General features: G+C 39.6%; 1 protein-coding gene across 2 annotated transcripts in view; it reads right to left on the reverse strand.

Moving 5' to 3' along the window:
• Positions 1–5,562, reverse strand: part of SPOCK3 (SPARC (osteonectin), cwcv and kazal like domains proteoglycan 3) — a 167,321-nt gene extending 161,759 nt beyond the window's left edge. The window contains exons 1-2 of one of the 2 annotated variants that reach the window (XM_040065473.1): positions 5,547–5,562; positions 5,214–5,387 (exon numbers count right to left, since the gene is read on the reverse strand). In XM_040065473.1, coding sequence (XP_039921407.1) covers positions 5,214–5,387 — 174 coding nt within the window. In that variant the 5' untranslated portion in view covers positions 5,547–5,562. Of the gene's footprint in view, positions 1–5,213; positions 5,388–5,546 lie in introns of those variants that run through there. The other variant, XM_058420778.1, reaches the window with a different exon arrangement.
• Positions 5,563–19,386: the final 13,824 nt, after the last annotated feature.

The following is a 19,386-nucleotide window of genomic DNA, read 5'->3' on the forward strand; positions in this document are numbered from 1 at the left end:
TCAGCTAACAGACTGGCAGGCGGAAAAGACTCAAAGCCCTATTTGCAAAAGTAACTTTATGTTATTACAAGATCTTGGTTTAACTTAGGCTTAAGGCAACAAAGAAGCAGCTCATCTTTCAGGTTTTGCAATTCCATTTTCTCCTGATGTCATGATCATGACACATTTATGTCATAAAAGAGTTGCTGTACCCAATAATAAGGGGTTTTTTTTACCTTGAACCATAAAAAGTGCTGGAGAAATAAGACTACCAAACCTTTTTTCACAGCTAATGAGTTAACACGAGTTAGAGAAAAGACAATGAGTGCTGCGCTATCCAATCCTAATTACTGAGTTCCTCTAAACTGCATTTAGGGTCCTCCATAAACAAGGAGGGCTTCTTGTCCATTGCAAAACTCTTGCTGAACAGAAGTCCTCCTCAAGTAAAGGTACTGGTCCAGAAGCATGAAAACCTTTAGAATATTTACATGGTAATCCCACAATGAAGCGCAAAGAACTTGTGACAAATCCCTTTTAAGAGGGCCTTGGCTTACTCAGTGGTACGAATATCTAGCTGTGATCTGTTGCCCTGAGTCCTAGCCTCCTGAATGTTTACATTTGTGTAGTGGAGTCTTCTCAGGCTTGTAACATGAACAAAGTAGTTGTTTTCGCATTCCCCTCTGATGAGGGACAGTTGATAGTCTTCTAGTCAGGCCAGAGGAGCGCAGAGGTGGCAATCTTGTTGTCCCATCCCTGGTCACTGTCCAGAATCTACGTAAGCACAGTCATGAAAATAAACTTCTTTTTTCCCTGATGACTCGAGCGCGAGTATCATTTCTTTTCACCTTCTCTAGCGACAGTGATCCACGGTTGGACAGAGATGTTCTGCTCACAACAGTAACGCACAGTGGGCATGGAGCTTGAGGGGCAGCGCTTGTTTTTGAGAAGCCTTAAACCTCCAAAATAGACAAGGGAGTAATTAATGCTGGCTATTACTGAATTTGTATGGAGAACTAATATTCGATTTATCTCCTTTCCAAACACAGAGGTTTAGTTTTCACTAATGTTGAAAGAACGTACTCTTTAAATACTCCCAAGACTCCTCTGAAAAGCCAACACAAGCTGCCCAAACTTGTCACATCTTACAGAAGGCACTACATTTGATGGTCAGTGTGAACACCCCACAGCAAAGCAGAGTAAAAAGGAGTAATTCCAGTGCAAACTTCCTCTTAATAGATGACTGGTTTCACGGTCTGCTCAATTTTCTTCTACCTTCTTTACGCTTGGTAACTGTATTAACACGGTGGGATGATAGTTAACACTGCAGTATGATGAAGATGGCTACAATGATAACCAACCCTAATGTTTCACGGCTGTACTATGACACAGTTGAGGTGTGGAGTTCATTGATCAACTTAAATTTGAAAATACAGCAATCACTTTAATTATGACCTCTGGGGGAAAAAAAAGAAATATATATCGCTAACAAGCAAGTTAGAACCCAAAATCTCTCTTCCAGCAGAAAGTAAAATTTACCATATAAAATACAGTCTTTTTAATGAACACAAATGCACATGACACCTTACAAATATCAATTACTAAAATGAGTTACTCTATAGACTATTTCTTCACTGCATTTTATAGACATTAAAATTAAAATTTCTGAAAAGAAAATCTGAAAGTTTTTCAGCTAGTGATACAACAGACAACTATGGTTGTATGCAATTTTGTCCAACTGACTATAAAGATAATACAAAAAGACAAAATTATTTTAAATGACAAAGCCACTGCATTTTGCCCTAGGATTAAAAACACCACCACTATTTGGAAAGTAATCGGAAAGAGAGAAATAATTCCTATATTCCAATACTCTGGTTTTCTCCACAGATTTACATCATTATGAGTAATGGAGGTTCACTAGATAAGATTTAGGATGTTCAAAGTAGGAGAGTATAAATGTAATACCATTTCTCAATCACATTTTTCAAAAATAATAATCTTCATTTCAGAAAAACTACAGTCTATGTATATATATTTATCAAACGTCTAGTGCTATCATCATAGATAAAACCATAACCACAAAGAATTATCAATATAACAAAATATGAATGAAGAAGAGACCCCAAACAGCACCTACTGAAAAGCCTCAGTTCCCAAGCCTGAAATAAACAGAGGATACATTCCCATGGGCTAGAACCTCCCAGCATCATGACACCACTGGCAGCTAAAGCAGCCTAACCAGGCAGCTTGGAAAATCTTAATAAACACATCAACCCTGAGACTTATTTTAGTGACAGATGTGAATAGTTGCAACTACTCAGCAACCGGATTTCAGCAGCACTATGAGAGGGTTAAAAACTCTTCCTCCCCTGCATTTCAGGCAAAAAATAAACATGCCCGCATATAGAACCCAAAATGTTTGACTTGCCCATACAACTTAAGTGAGCTGATATTTGACATACTCCATCTCCCACATCGTTAAGATAGAAAGTCTCCTACTTAAAAACAAGACTATTCTCAATTTTTGCACAAGAAAAAGGAAGTAGGAAGGCAGGTAGCCTCTAGCACACACCTAGTTTCCCACCATTACATGTTACGGCACAGTTCTTGCCCAGACCTATTGCAGTATTTCCAACAGATTTGTCAGAATGACCAAGACCTTTCAAAAGAAATGAAGAGTCAGTTACAGTTCTGCCTGTACAAAGTACTGAAAAGAGCTAATAATCTCACTTTAATAACACTTACTGACAAAACTGACATTTTAGAAGATGTTAAGAGAGCTAGGCTTGCAGGTTGGCTTGGTTTTTGTTTTTTTATAAATAAAATAGCATATCCTGGTTTATCAGGTTCTGTAAGGGTTCCCTTCCTGAATGACTGCGTTCTTTCTCACTGTGATCTAAAACTCTTAAGAAACTGAGCCAATGAGCCAGAAGTCAGGGTCATTATCTTCCACATTAATCAGTCCTGTCAGTTAAGTCTTAAGTTAAGCCTTTAAATACTTCTTTTCACACCAGAATTCCATCTCACCCTTACATCTGTAGAGTATTTAAAGCCTGCAAAAATATCCTACTCTAACCAGAAAATAAAATTATAAACACAGGCCTTGCATACCTTTATTTTAACTCTGCAAGACAGTTACCCCTACATATGTTTCAAATACTGCTATCCTGCTCCTTAATAGGAGGCCAATCTGAATCACTAATCCCACTGCTAATTATAATTCCAAAACCAACAAATTACAGTCACACAAGTAAATTTACTAATTATACAAAAATGCAGGATGGTAAAACTTCTTCATCATGTTATATTTAAGTATGATTATTGATAACTGTTCTTACAAGGTATTTTTCTAATGCATTCTTGCACAGGTAGACTAAGATAGTTTGGAGGGGGGGGGGTTGTTGCAGTTATATGTTATGAATTGCTGAAAACTACCCATGCTTTAAAGGGAGAGCCTTGTAAAATTAAATAAATATTCCAGACTGGGTACCAATCAATAGGACATAAGCATTCTGCACAAGAAACGAAAGCATACTCTTCACTGAAGCACTGGCCTTATAAAACTTACACAGAGTAAAAATAAACCAGCATATTTGCAAATTGCCTCAGAAGAATCAGTATGCAGCATTTCCTCAAAGCAGTCACTCTTAAAACCCTTGGGGACACCTACTTGTCACAGAATAAATTATCTGGCTAATATCCAATATCACAGTACATGTCAGTGGGCACCCAGGAGACAGGCATTAGAGAGCACTTAGCTGCCTCAGCCTTGCAGGTTAGTCCTTACAAAAATGACTTTGCCCAATTACAAAACATAACTAATGTACATATTTTGGAGTTTTCTAGCAGCAGCCTTTAATCCTAGAACACTTCTACAGCACCAGCTATTTGCCTTTTTTTTTTTTTTTTCCTAAAATCACAGGTTCCACTGCATAGCATACTGAACAGGTATTTTTCACATGAACCTAAGCTCGTTTTTTAAAGATATTAAAGGCAAACAAAAATATCTGACTGCTGATTGGAAGCACTCTCAAACACCAGAATTATGCTATTTAATAAAAACCATTGAGAAAATAAGTTCTCCCACAACTCTAGTAGTTCTTTCCTAGTTGCTTAAGATAAATAGCCAAGTCTGCATCCTACATGCAACACAGACAGAAATCTAGAACGTACATGCATCACAAGACACACCAGGTCTCAGAAAAATAAGAGACTTCTTGGAGACATTTACTTCAGTTTGCTACAGCAAACCGCAGTCATCAGCAGGCTGTAGAACAAGAAACCTGTTGCCTCTTAAGTTGCAAACCAAATCGATGCTTTACACCAAATCAAAGAAATCCAGTAGGTTAAACAGCGAAGAAAACAGAAAATTATTTTGCATGGTTGGAATGCGGGTTTTTAAAAGTGACGCCAAGGGACGCAGGATGATCAAAGAACATCTTTTCCACTGAAAGAAAAGCGAACGGCTTTTGAAAATAGGTTGTGTTTCGCTCAACTCGCAGCAGATACAGCCCGAACTAGGCGCACAGGGGAAGCACGCCGAGGACGGAGCCACCTTACAGCGGCAGGTTTCGTAACTGACGAGATTCGGGTCAGGCTGGGGCTGCTGCTCCCGGGCTGCGAGCACGGCGCTCCGGACGCCGCGCACCGCCGCGCTGAAGCCCCGCACCCCCGACACCGCAACCCGCGGCCGTGAGCCCTGCCCCTTCTCCCGCGCCCTCCCTGCCGGCACTTCTGACAGGGCACGGCGAGACGCGGCGGTGCCCCCGGGGAGGCGTCCCGGGCGGCACCGGCGGAGCGGCTGCGGGGCGAGCCCCTGCCCCGGCGCCCCCGCCGCATCCCTTCCCGCAGCGGGGCGGGAAACGGCAGGAGGGAGGACAAGCGCGGCTCTCCCCCTCCACCGGCTGGCGCCCCGCAGGGCGGGAAGCGGCTCCCGCGGCGCGGCCCGCTGGGCCCCGAAGGTGCGGGCCGGGCGCCCCGCACGGCCCGGGGCACGCCGGGCGGGTCCCGGCCGCTCCGCGGCGGCAGCGCACCGGGAACTGCCCGGCGGCATCCTCCTCGGCGACGTGCCGCGGGCAATTAATTAAGAATTAAAATTCGTGCAAAAGGGGGAAAGTTGAGGCTGTACCCCAGTACCCGCTCCCCAAAGGATGCCCTACACCCTGCAGGAAGGGAACCAGCGGGAAGAGGCTGGGCGCGGCTGCCGGCTGGCAGGGTGGAAGGGCTGAACTTACGTCTCGGAATTTGTTCCACTGCCCGACCTCCTTGTCGTACTGGGAGATGGTCGTGAGCCATTGTTTATCGTCCAGAAAATTGCCGCTGTCCGGTCTGCCCCCGGCCGCCGCCGCCGCCGGGCTGCACCAGGCTGCCGCGCACACGCACGCCAAGGCTGCCGCTGCCGCGAGCATCTGGGCGAGAGGAGACACGGGCAGGGGGGTTACCCGCGGCGGAGCCGAGCCCCGGCCGGGGGCTGCCGGCGGGGCGCGGGACAGCCGCCCGCGGCGGGCCCCCTCGCCCACCTGAAAGCGGCGGGGGAAAGGGGAAGGGGAGGCTGCCCAGCCCGTCACCTTGCTGCGAGCCCCGCACCCGCGCTCCTCGCCGCGGCCGGAAAGGCGGCCCCGCGCCCGCTCCCTCCCCGCACGCGCCGCCGTCTGCGGCCGCCCGTCCGTCCGCCCCGCTCCCGCGCCGCGCGCGCCGCCCGCCCCTCGCCCCGCCCCGCGCCCGCCCCGCGCCGCGCCGCGCGCCGCACCGGGAGAGGCGCGCGCCCGCCGCTCCCGCCCGGAGCCGGGCGCACCGCGCCGCCGGGAACCGCGCGGGACCGGAGCGCCGGCACGGCCCCGCCGGGCCCCGCCCGACCCCGCAGCAGCCGCGCGGAGCCGCCGCCTCCTCCAGGCGGGGGTGGATGCCGCTGGAACTTCGCTACAGCTGCGTTGGCACCGAGCCGGCACCCGAGTTAGATCGGCGAAAACCCCCAGGCGGAGGCGATCCTTCAAAACTCACAGTCGTGTCAAGATAGAACTTCCCGCGCCTTCGGGGCAAGGAGAGACACCAGCCGGCGCATCGCCCCTGAGCGCTGATGGAGGCGCGTTGTAATGCCGCCTGCCCGTGTTATCCCTTTTGTAAGGGTCGTGCACTCTTCCCTCCCGTTCCGGCTTTCGTCTTTTAAACAGCAACAGTATGTTAACTCCAAGTCTTCAATGACATCTGGTTGCTTTCCCGAGTTAGTTAAATTTAATTTAGAATTGAGCAAGGTGCAGAAATAGTTCCATTACCTCTCCAGCATAGCTGCCTGCATATTTAAGTTCTGCCATCCTGTTGACCTAATTAATCTAATTTTTAATGTTAGCTTTATTCCCTAGACTTGAGTAACAGTGCTTTTTAGGTTTGCATTAGCTGCGTGTTGCAAAGTTTCGGTAGAGGGAGTGGGGCAGAGACTGCGGGGTGGGCTCTGTGGGAAGAGGTGTGGAACTCCCGTTCTGGGAACAGCTGGCTCCCTCCCGCTCCACAGTGGAGACGCTGCGGCCACGGCTAAGCCCTTCGGCAGAGCCGGCCGTGCCGCTGTGAAAGCATAGCTAAGAAAGGGCAGAAAATGCTGTGCGGAGAGAGGAATTGCGAACAGAAACGGTGAGAAACAGGGAACGCCGGGGCCAGAGAGATGAGAAAATGCTCTCCGTGGCAGGGCACTGCGGACCCTGCGAGACTCATGCCAGAGTAAAGGGATTTACCCAGAGAAACTGTGGCAAGCCCAGATCAGAGCTCATTTTCCTGAAGAACTGCAGCCGATGGGAACGCCGTGCTAGAGCAGAGGAAAAGTGTGAAAAGAAACGAGCAGCAAAGAGAAATTGTTACATGCTGACTGTACGTGCCCTCAATTCTCCCTGTGCTGGTCAGGGAGAGAGGCGTCTGGAATGAAGCCCAGCCGGGGAAAAGAAGGGAGAAAAGTTTTAACGTGTGTACTCTTCTTTACTACTACTCAAACTAGCTACTATATTTTTATTTTAATTGGCAGTTAATCTTTTCCCAGTCAAGTTTGGTTTGTCTGCAACAGTAATCGGTAAACAGTGTTCCCGATTCCTTTATATTAACCCATGAGCTCTCCCACTCCAGTTCTTCCTGTTAGCCAAGATTAACCCACCGCGAGGTAGCCAAGCATGTCAAGTACACAGCATGCTCAGTGTAGGCGCTGGAAGTATTTTTTGTGGTAAAATATGAGTTACTTTCAGCCTTGAAACTAGGGTCAAGCCCATCAAGAGGTTCTCTGATGGCAGAAAAATGCCACTTCATGCAAAAAGAGAAGTGATTATGAGATTGCCACTGACTTTAGCAAGTTTTGATTTTGGTCATAAACTGTAACTACAGACAGCAAAGTATTAATTAAATCAAATAACCTACATCGTACAGTACATAATACATGCCATTTTGTTCCTAAACTTGTATCACTAAAATCAATGGAAATCCTGTCATCTGTATGACAGAGAGGATGATTGCCAGATTAGGATTTATGTGCCTGACTCTAAAAATGCTACCTATCGAGAACATTATATTCTGTAACAAATGAATCATAAAAGTCAAAGCAAAGGGATAGAGGGCCTGCACAGAGGCTAAATAAGAATCAATAAAACAGTCATGTTATTCTCAGGGTGGGTTATAGAGTCAGTGCTTTATAGAATCATTCTCTGACAATCTTGTTTGTATTTGTCACTCTTAATGTTCATTTCATACAAATTGCTTTGCCCTTTGGCAAAGAAGAAATTTTTCTATAAATCTAATGTGTTGGGATTTGGGATTTTTGGGGGGTTTTGTGTTTGTTTTTATTTTATTATTTTATTTTAAGAATTATTTATTTAAACTTTTTTAACAGTATCCCAGTTCCTGAATTTGTCTTTTCAGTTATCCAGCAATGAAGGTGATCTATATTTTTTTTGTTTCCCTCACCTGTGTTTGACAATTTCATCAAGATAATATTAATTAGTACTTTTAAGTTTATGTTCATCTTTCCATGATGAGAAGAGAATAATAAAATAATAGAAGTGGCTAAGATTTCCATTCAGTAAAAGTCCTTTGAAAGGGCAAATCTCTTATGATTTGAGTTTTAAAAGTTTCACTGCAATTTGTCTAAAAAGTGATCTTCAACACCTATGACTACAGTTTCTACTGACAACACATACTAATGATCAATTATATGCAATTTTGCCTGAACCAAGCTATTTGAAGCCTTTAATAATTCTAAATGTATTCCTTATAATTTTAAGCACTCTGATCTCCACATAATTGATTTAAGAGCCTCATTCTGATCAAGGACTTTACACAAGTTGGTAATTCCATTTATTCAAGCACACAATGATACTTGATTGAAATGGCATTTTGAAGATGGAAAACTAATAATTTCTCTTTTTTTTTCTCAGTAATTTCACTTCTTTTCAAAGATTAAACTCATGTACATTGAGAAATATCCTTTATTTTAAATGTACATATATTTCTTACAGAAAATGTAATTGTATTGTTACATACTGATGTGTTTAACAATAGCATCTTTAAGGTGTGACAAGGACTATGTTACTGCAGCAGTGGTAAGAAAATAATACTAATGGTAACAGGAACATAATTTTGAACTGAGAATTTAGAAACTCTTACTCATAGCACTTTATCATTGTCCAGTCAAGAAGCATTGTTGTTATTAATTAAAAAAAAAAAATGTTCTTCTTGGTTCTAAAATATTATCTATTTTGCAAAATTTTGGTAACAATATTTCAATAATAAGACTTACTGATTTAGAGTAATAACTGTTCAGGTGTCTTCCCCTCTGAGTAGCTGATTCATCCTACAAGGAGGTAGCAAGTTACAATACTGGCGTGAGTAATATGGTTCTTGCACAAGGAAAAGGATGAAAAGATTAAAAAAAAGAGGGAGTATACATTTAAATATGTGTTTTGTGTACACATCTGTGTGTTATATGAATGAGCGTTGGAATTATGCAACATATGCGAGAAGATACATATTGGAAGAAAAGTTTGTATGCAGAGGTTCCTGATGGAACAGAAGTGTCATGCTGAGAAATTATTTGGAAATGCAAGGAAATTTATGCCCTGAACACTGTGTCACGAAAGTGCTTTTACACACTTCCTGCAAATGAAAAATATGTTCACTTCAGGCAATTAAGTCTGGATTTCATTTTTTAAAACTGTTTTACTGCAAGGGCTGTGTTATTATATTTGAATAAACTTATGTTGAAGGGATTTCCAAGGGAACATCTAGATATCCCACTGCCCACAGGCAAAGCCAGATAGACCTTGCTACTGCTGGCAGATGTTGATCCAAATCTAGTTCTAGAGTCACCATCAGTGGAGTCTGTCAGTGATAGAAACTCCACACTGATCTGTGTCAGTGGGTTTTACTAGACTAATTTTAGAAGAGGTTTCCAATACCTGAAACAAGTTGATCTTACTGCAGTTTAAGCTTATAACTTATGGTGAACCCTATTCACCAAAAGCACAAAGAACAAATTGCACTTTTCCTCTGATCATCAGTCTTTCCCATATTGGAAACTATTATAACTCCACTCTGTATTTCATCCCAGTCCTGTGTTTATTACCACCTTTTTACCCTGTCCTTTTAATCTTATACCGTAATTTCGAGATCTCTGATCACTTTATTATCCCTCTGAATTGGGCTACGAGGTTTTTCCATTGTCAATGTCTAGAACACCGTTGAACAAAGCAGAGGATTTACTTCATAAACATAAATGATTTTGGCTTGATAGGATTTTCATCTTTGGTATCTTCCAGACATGTAGACATAGCGTGCTGAATAATCTGTCCCTGTATCTTCCAGAAACTGAGGGTAGAACAACAAGAATTTCATTTTCTGACCCTTTTTCATCCACTTTTTTGAAGGTCCCTTTTTCAAAGAAACTCTTTAACTTTCTTTGGTTTTTTACAGCCATCTTTTACCTGCTTGTTCTCTACAGTTTCTTAAAAGCAATGACTAACAATTCTGAGACCCTTTCAAACAATCCCGTGAATATTCAGGGCAGAGTTCATAAGATGATTACAACAATCTAATTTTTACAAAAATTACAAAGTAGATTTATTACGGACAAATTTTTATCTAAGCTCTTTTTTTTTTTTTTTCTTGTCATTGCTGTGATGACTGAGTTAACCAACTACATGCCAATAATGATTGGTGCATAGGTTTTAAATTACTTTTTCTTACGTTTCTCTCCTTACTGCATTCTTCCTCCACAAAGGGAATTTGTGGAGGAATCCTTCCCAAAGAATCCTTTCCTTTCATCTTCTTTACAGTAATATTGTGTTTGCAATTATTTCTTACTAACCTTGATGTCTTTTGCTAGGTGCATCTCAACTTCTCCTTGACTTTTGCTACTTGTGACTTGAACTTCTTTGAATGATTCATCTTTCATTCTTCTTCGACTTTCATCTTCTACTTCAAGCCACTGCAGACCAAGATTTCATGTATTTGTCTTCTATGGCTTTCCTTATTCTTCTGCTATTACTGCAATTTTATCCTTAATATTTTTCCAGTAGGGTAAATGTTCCAGGGCACTCATATTTCTCATTCTTAGTGAATTTGATTAGATTGCTGAACACCTGTGGATCTCTGCTAACACAAGTACTGTCAAAAAGGCAGAAACCACAAAGATCCAGAGAGCATGATGGTCAGCATTAAGGACACATCCATCTGTTTTTATGGAGAGCTTACATATACCGCAGTATAAGGCATTGTTATGTGGACCTGTCCAAAATTAGAGGCAGCAGACCATCTCAAAACAGGTCTAAGCAAAATCCTCACAAACTTACAACTAAAACAGAAAACATCTTAATGGTGTGACATCTCTGCCTGACACTGCATCTAATCTTTCTGACATTGTGTTTAGGCCCAACAACCACATAAGATGCATCAAATTCACAAAGATAAATCCTGGAACTCAAAAATAAGATAATTTCCTCTTCATCCAAATTTGTTAAACTCAGAAAGGTCTGGCTTTTTATATAATACAAAGTGAAGAACTTCCTCAACCAAAGTCAGGTTTGATCAAGCCTATTCAAGAAAAATATCTTGTCTAGAGATAAAATCTTAATTTTTAACTTTGACTACAGAATATTTTAAGTTATCATTGTCAAAATTAAGTTTATGTTTCTAGAAAAGCATGCAATGAATTTTTGTATTTGCAGATGTTCAAAAATTCAAAACTCTTTTCTTGTCCTGTGAACAATTTAAACTGTATGTTAAAATTTACAACACAATAATATGCAGTGCCTTGATGCCAAGGACAATCTTCTATCTCTATATATCAATTCTTTTAGATGCAGTTTATTCATTATAAGTTATGAACTCTTCCCATCTGACTGATTTTACTAGATGATAAAAAATCTGAAACTTTTCCTATCCTGGAGTTTTATCTGGCACACATCACAGCTTCCAGAAAAAGGCAAACGTCTCTTGTGTCCTAGTCCCAGACACACCCTTTCAAATCAAACACTGTATGCAGGAGATTTTCTGTGAACAAAAGAGTCATAACATCATAAGATTGATGGAGCCTCTAAACCAATGCCTGTTAAGACCTTCCTGTGTTATTCACAATCTCCTTGAGAAGATATTTTCCTAGTTTAAGCATCTCTATTTTACATGTTCCTTATACAGAAGTACTCAGCTTCAACAGCTATGGCTGAATTTTAAGATCTGGCTTTATTTCAGCAACAAAAAATGTTTGGCATCAAGTTGACATTTGTGTGTTGGATGGTTATGTGTTTTAACCATCTCACACAATAAAATCTCAATAGAGGCAATTCAGAAATTGGGTAGGACACAGGTACCTTTTGTGAGCTTTGACTTCTCTAAATTTTTCTCACCTTTCTCACCATTTTCTATAATTAAGTATTCTAGAAGTTTATGGAGTAGGTCAGCAGTTTTCTAACTCATACTCCCTATAGTTTACGTTTTCCAAAGTATGTGACTGAATAAGATCTTACATGTTTTTTGTTCTTGGCCAAAAATGAGAAATAAGGATAAGCAAAGAAAATGTGATACTTCTCCTATTTTTACCCACTGAAATTTTAATGTTTGCTCAAATCTGTTGGTCAGAAATATAAATGTACAAGTTGAGTTATGCTCAACAAAAGGTACTGTGGGTGATAGTATGATATGAAAGGTATATTTGGTTTGGGCGACCTTATTTCACTACGGATTTTCAAGCCTGAAGTTATAATAATAATTTTGCAAATGCACTTGTATAACTTACCTGGGCAAGTATTCTAGCGCAGACCAAACTAGAAGATGAAATATGTAATGAAACTTTAGCTCTTCTCTTCCCCTTTAGCTATTCTTTTGAATAAGAATGAAAACAACATGGAAAAAAATGCATATGCAGAAGAGTTTGGGGTTTGGGGGGGGGTTTTGTTTATTTTTTTTTTTCTCCCTGAAACACACTCTCCTGTTTTCCTTTACTAAAACCAGCATCTTTTAAGAAATGTGTCGGTAACACAGTTTGAAAAACACTAATTATTCTAATCATTGTGGCTGATTAAACAGGTAGGGGACCCTTTTTGATTCTTCATTTACCACTTTTTTCCTCCTTCCTGAGAGTTGTGCACAGCTGGAGATTTTCAGCCCCATTGTAGCCTCCTCATCTTAGTAAAGTCCTTTTGGCATGCTAATTAATCTCCTTCCCAATATTTACTCTCCCTGACCACAAGCCATTGTCTGCTCTAACATCTTATTTTGAAGAGACAGGGTTCTTGAAATTCTTGAATGCTTCTCTTAACAATAGCTCTAGCCTATACATAATGTAGCAAGCGAGAAAATTATTTAATGATAAATTTCTAACCTTGAGACTGTTGGCATGGAGGTTTTTAAACACATTACAAGACTTTGCTTTTCTTCAGGGTTTTTTTTGTGCAAAACCAGGGCTAGGTTTTTTTTTTGTTTGTTTTGCCTGAACACTAACCAAAATGGCAAGGTTTACTCAAATACATAAACAAATTTAATCCAATTAATCCAGTATAGAAACATTCTTCTTTATATTAGTTCCTATTTCAGACTTTTTTTAATCTTATTTATTAAAAAACTAATGTTTTCCTGTAAAATGTTTTATGCATGATGTTCAAAGCAATTGATATAACACATCTTCTTATTATTATATACTGGACATATATTGGATATTACATATCAAATATCCTATCAAGCCTTTTCTTAATAGAGCACAAAATATAAGACTCTTGTAATGTATTTATTGCCATTAAGACTGTTACAGAGGATTTAATAAAATCTAAATAATTCTAGTAACGTCTAAAAATGTTCACAATAAGGTGTCATTTATGAAGAAAGCTATCCTTCATCAAAAAGTTTCATGTGAGAAATAAAAGAAACAAGGCTTATGTTTTTTGACATTAAAGACAGGTAGCTACAAACTAGGTATAATGTCATGTTTCTGAAATATGTAAGTCTTGACAACTTAAAAGGGAACCAAAGTCTTCACAAAAGCTAAGCTGATCATAATTGAACCATCTTGCCCATTTCTTCTGTCAGTAACCAAGCAAAGGCCCTTCCCCACAAGTATGCTGTATTTTATAGTGATGACAGGTTTAAATGCAAGACTTTGTTGACTAACTGTAGGCTGATGAATTAACCTATGGCCCTAGCTAGAAACAGTCATATTACTTAGAGTTTGGTTGAACTCACCACGCCACCTCCACCTAAAACATCTCATTACTGTAGAATCATAGAATCATTTAGGATAGAAAAGACATTTAAGGTCATCATTAACCAGCACTGCCAAGCCCATCCCAAGCCATGGCTGTAAGTGCCACATCTGCATGTCTTAAATACATCCTGAGGGATGGTGACTCAACCACTTCCATGCGCAGCCTCTTCCAGTGCCTGACAACTCTTTCCATGAAGAAATTTCTCCTAATATCCAGTCTAAACGTCTCCTGGTGCAGCTTGAAGTTGTTTCTTCTTGTCACCCAGGAGAAGTGAGTAACCCACACCTGGCTAAACCCTCCTTTCAGGCAGTTGTGGAGAGAAATAAAATCCCCCCTGAGCCTCCTCTTCTCTAGGCTCAACAGCCCCAGCTGGTCCTCATATGATTTGTGCTCAAGACCCTTCATCAGCTCCATTGCCCTTCTTTGGACCTGCTCCAGCATCCCAATGTCCTTTGTGCCTGAGTGGCCCAAGATTGAACACAGGTTTGAGGTGTGGCATCATAGGAGTTGAAGATCACTTTTTAGACAAATTGCAATGAAACTTTTAAAACTCAAATCATAAGAGATTTGCCCTTTCAAAGGACTTTTACTGAATGGAAATCTTAGCCACTTCTATTATTTTATTATTCTCTTCTCATCATGGAAAGATGAACATAAACTTAAAAAGTACTAATTAATATTATCTTGATGAAATTGTCAAACACAGGTGAAGCAAACCAAAAAAAAAATAGATCACCTTCATTGCTGGATAACTGAAAGGACAAATTCAGGAACTGGGATACTGTTAAAAAAGTTTAAATAAATAATTCTTAAAATAAAATAATAAAATAAAAACAAACACAAAACCTCCCAAAAATCCCAAATCCCAACACATTAGATTTATAGAAAAAATTCTTCTTTGCCAAAGGGCAAAGCAATTTGTATGAAATGAACATTAAGACTGACAAATACAAACAGGGTTGTCAGAGAATGATTCTATAAAGCACTGACTCTATAACCCACCCTGAGAATAACATGACTGTTTTATTGATTCTTATTTAGCCTCTGTGCAGTCCCTCTATCCCTTGGCTTTGAATTTTATGATTCATTTGTTACAGAATATAATGTTCTCGATAGGTAGCATTTTTAGAGGGAGACAATCACTGCCATGGTCCTCCTGATACAATCTGATGCCATTATTTCTGACACAAGCCAGCATGTCAGTGACCTCCTTGGCCACCAGGGCACACTGACGGTCGACCAGCACCACAGGTCCTTTTCCAAGAGGCAGCTTTCCGGCTGCTCTTCCCCAAGCCTGCAGTGCCGCATGGGGTTGCGGCTGAAGTGCAGGACCCAGTATTGGGCCTTCTTGTGCCTTAGACAATTGGCCTCAGCTCACTGATTCGGCCAGTCTAGATCCTTCTGTAGAGCTTGCAACCCTCCGGCAGATTAACACTCCCGCCCAACTCGATTATAATCTGGAGGATTGCACATATTCAACAGAACCTTGCTGTGAAAGTCAAGCTTTGCTTAGTCAATATGATAGACTTCGGAGCGGTGTAAGCTCCAAATTAAAGGAATTTGTATTACAGCAGAAGAGGAATCTTGGTTTTACAGTTCAATCACACACCATATCTATTCTTTGGCTCTGTTTCTAGACCTGTGTAAGAATTGCATGGATTAACTGGCTTATTTTTCTTCTGCAAAACAGCATGAAGTGTTGAAGCCAAGTCCATTCCTAATCAAATATATAATTTGACAGGAGTACACATTTGTTTCCATTACAGTAATTTGTTTTGGGCCTGTAGGCACTATCACACATGCTGTATGTCTTACCTTGTTACCAATTCAGTCACAAGTGAGAGGAGGCTACACAATTAGGTACAATTTCTTTACAAATAACGTCCATTTAAAGTCTAAGTCTCTGAAATGACATTTTTTTTTCCTTATTAATGTGCTGTAATCATTAAACCTTCTGTATAATTTAAAAGTAAGTTAAATTGATCATAAATCTTGTAAAAATATAAGAGAGAATTTTTAGGATATAACTCAGAAGAGCCTCTGCACATTTCCACATAACTTTTAAATATAAAAATATCAAGTTTACTGAAGGGAAAAAAAAAACCTCACAATGACACAATTCTTCCCAGAAATTTCATTTATTAAAACCACCAATACCTTTCTCATCTTTCTGTCTCTCCCCATCTTTCAAAACCACTTCTTTCCAATTCATTTCCTTTTCTGTGGTTTTCAGAATAGAGATACATAGTTTCTCTTTTGCCTGTTCCTTTTCATCTTTTTTCATCTTTCGCTTGTTCTCTCACTTTTTTCAGTTAACTGCTTTGGCTATATTTTATCTTGATAATCATGTATATGATCTATTTCAGAAGTGGAAAAATCGATGTAGAACAAGAAGACCACAATAACAAACAGCACTGCTCTAGAGTAGAGTTGGCCTTCCAGATTACCAGGACTGATGAAGCCATTGGGAGTAGATTGGTACTAATTTATAGATTATTGCTGTTTCCAGCCTAATCTCCCTGTATTGAACTGGAAATTTTGAATTGGCAGTAGTGTTTCACAACTGCCAGCTTGTCTCAATCAGGACATCTAGGACCTAAATATCAACACCCCACAATCAAACAAAATAAACCACCAGAAAACTCAAGGAACACAGGAAAGGAACTCCTGTTCCATGGCACTCCAATTAACAAATAATCTAGGTAAAGAGTCAAAATGTGTTAGTACAAAATAATTTATTCTTGTAGGAAGCTAATTCTGCTTATTCTGAGGGCATTTTCGCACAGCAAAATTTAACACTTCATCCAACCAAATAGAAAGATTTAATTTTGTCAAAATTTAGGTGACCTACTAAAAAGTACTTTCCAGCATAATTGATTGGCTGCAATTTGTAGTTTCTGTATTTCAAAGACTAAGTTTCTGAGTCCTAGACTCTCTGAGTCAGATGTCTAAACCTCAAAGGAGACCATAAGTTGTCGATGATGTTGTTTTCTCACAGACCCCAGTCAAAGATCTGGAAATTTCTAACCATCAAGCTTCTTAGGCAGACCATAGGAGATAATAGGAACATAGTGTTTAAACAATAAAGAAATAATTTAGAGATACCAGTAGATGCAATTTAACATTCAATTAAATTTAACTTTTCAATTCAAGGCAATTAAAGCACTGAAATTAAAAAAAAAATTCATTTTTAAAGTTAGGATTCTACAAATAGTTTTAGGACATTGATGTTTCATCTCAATTTGACATGTAAGAAAATGTGAAAGGAATGAAATATTGTACACATTGTGAGGAGTCTGGAAAACAATTTATAAATCTATTGGAAACTTACATGCCCCTTACTTAAAGATGATTTTCCATTAGCATGAGCTGTTTCAAAGGGCACAAGATACCAAGGGGAGAATTACCATAATTCCAATCACAAACCTAATTCCCACTGAGATGGCAGGATCCATGGCAAACATTTTTCCCTAGCACAGACACATACTATGCCAAAGGGTTGTGCATATAGAGGAAAGTGGGGAGAGGACATTGCTCAACCTCCTCCACTTACTTTGACAAGTATAGGGCTTTAAACATCTTTAATTTACTCAGAATTTAATCCAGCTAGGTTTAAAGAAATTTGTTAGGTCACAGGTTTAACATTTCTATGGTGTATTTTGTTATCCTATGATGCCTTTCTGGGCAGCACTGGAGATGCTACTGTCAGTCTCATGGTAACCCACTGAGCTACTGCCTAGATTCAGCAGTACCCCACCAGTAGACTTCAGTCCTCCAGAGACTCCTATAGAGCTCAACAAAAATGCATTGATGCAGCTGATGAAACTTCCTTCTTTCCCTTCTCTCGCTTTGCACGCGGCTAGGCTAAATACTAGACCGTAAGTTGACCTTCAATTAATAGCTCTTCAAAGAATAATTGTTGGGATATTTTGTTAGTTTGAAACACTATGTGTCCAATAGTTTCCCAGTTCATTAGAGTAAAATAATGGTATATTAACACACAACATAGAACTTTGCATTCTTTTCTATGTCATCATAATAAATTATTATTATTTTTACTTTTATTATATTAACATATATCACACCCATCTTAACTATACCAACCCAGGAGAGTACCACAGCAAGTAATTCTGATTTCTCATTGCTATTTGTTTTGGGGTTTTTTTTGTTTGCTTTTTTTTTTATTATTATTATTTATAGTTCTCCTCAGATTCCAAATTTCCTTTTATCTTCAAACATTGTACATGTGAAATAATTTCCCTATATTAAAGACAATAATTTAGAGACCTCCTTCCTTGCTCCAGGATTCATTTGAAGGAGGCTGCTTGTGTTTTAGAGAAAACTCTAATACCCAACATAGTCTCTCCAAATACCAAATATAAGTAATTGCTCAAATTGTAAGAGAGAAAGAAGGCTGGTTCTTTCAAGAGTTTTTTTTTACTCTTTTGTACAAGTGCAGTTCTGGATTCTACACAGAAATTTAATTTTCATGTATTACTGAATGATACACTCAATAACAAAAGGGAGAGTCAAGAACATAGGAGCTGAAATTTTCCAGCATCTTTGAGAATCTAAACCCCGAACTTTTAACACCTTTGAAGGAGGGGTTGCATTGCATTCATTAAGGGTTGCAAATCCAGAGTAACTGTAGGAATCAAAGTCTGAATTTTTCCAAAATCCCACACAGCATCCAGCCTCATATTTATCAGAAAAATATCAAAGAATCACCTAATTCTAATAAAAGGGTCTCTCTCAGATTCAGAGTTACAGAACAGAACAGTTTTAGCCACATGACAGAAGACGTCCTTTTAATCAAGGTGGAAGAATGTCCCCATTCTTCATCACACTAACTTTTTGTATTGGTGACCACATATCAGTCATAACGCTGGAGTTACTCAATCCTTTCTTTTTGAGAGACTCACAACAGATTTCCACCTAAAGTACCCCTGGAAGAGGGTGAAAATCATGCACCAAGAGAAGTTTAAAAATCATGAGTTAATGACTTTTAAATAAACAATAGGTGAATGACATAGAGCTTTCTGATTTTTGACATCAATCTGTAACTATTTCGGTAGTATGAAAATTAGCTCCAAGATAGACCATAGTTCTCAGACCTAAACAGAAGCTATGGGGATAGGTAATATTTTGAGACTTGGCACAGACATTTTTAGACTCTGTCATAAAACTTGTGGCTAGGAAATCATCCTGATACCTCCTGTCAAAGATTGTTCTGAAAATGGTGCATAGAATTAGATCAACAGAAGCAAATTATATTTTTCATATTAAATTAATAGGCTGCATTGATCAATATACACCAAGTCGCATTATGAATGCCAGAAGGCTGTACTAATCACTAAAGACTTGAAATTGTGTTTTAACCTGATTATTCCTGATCCCAGGTCATGTACACAGATAATATAAAAAGACAGAAAATTATAAAGCATGCAACGAATGCTTTTCTCTTAATAATAAACTAGGTATTTAAAATATAAGTGTCCTTTCCCTAACTTGTTCAAAGTGTTTTTATCAATCTGAAAAAGTGTGTCTGTACATATTGACTAAAATGCCCATTGTTCTAATCTCTTATTAGATTTTTGGAGTGAGGTAATTAAGAGGTTACAGTGAATGAAACTGAAAGGTAAATGATGAAATCTTTGGGCTTTTGGTTTATAAAAATTAGTGTTTT

The sequence above is a fragment of the Hirundo rustica genome, chromosome 5, assembly GCF_015227805.2.
Source record: "Hirundo rustica isolate bHirRus1 chromosome 5, bHirRus1.pri.v3, whole genome shotgun sequence".
NCBI lineage: Eukaryota > Metazoa > Chordata > Aves > Passeriformes > Hirundinidae > Hirundo > Hirundo rustica.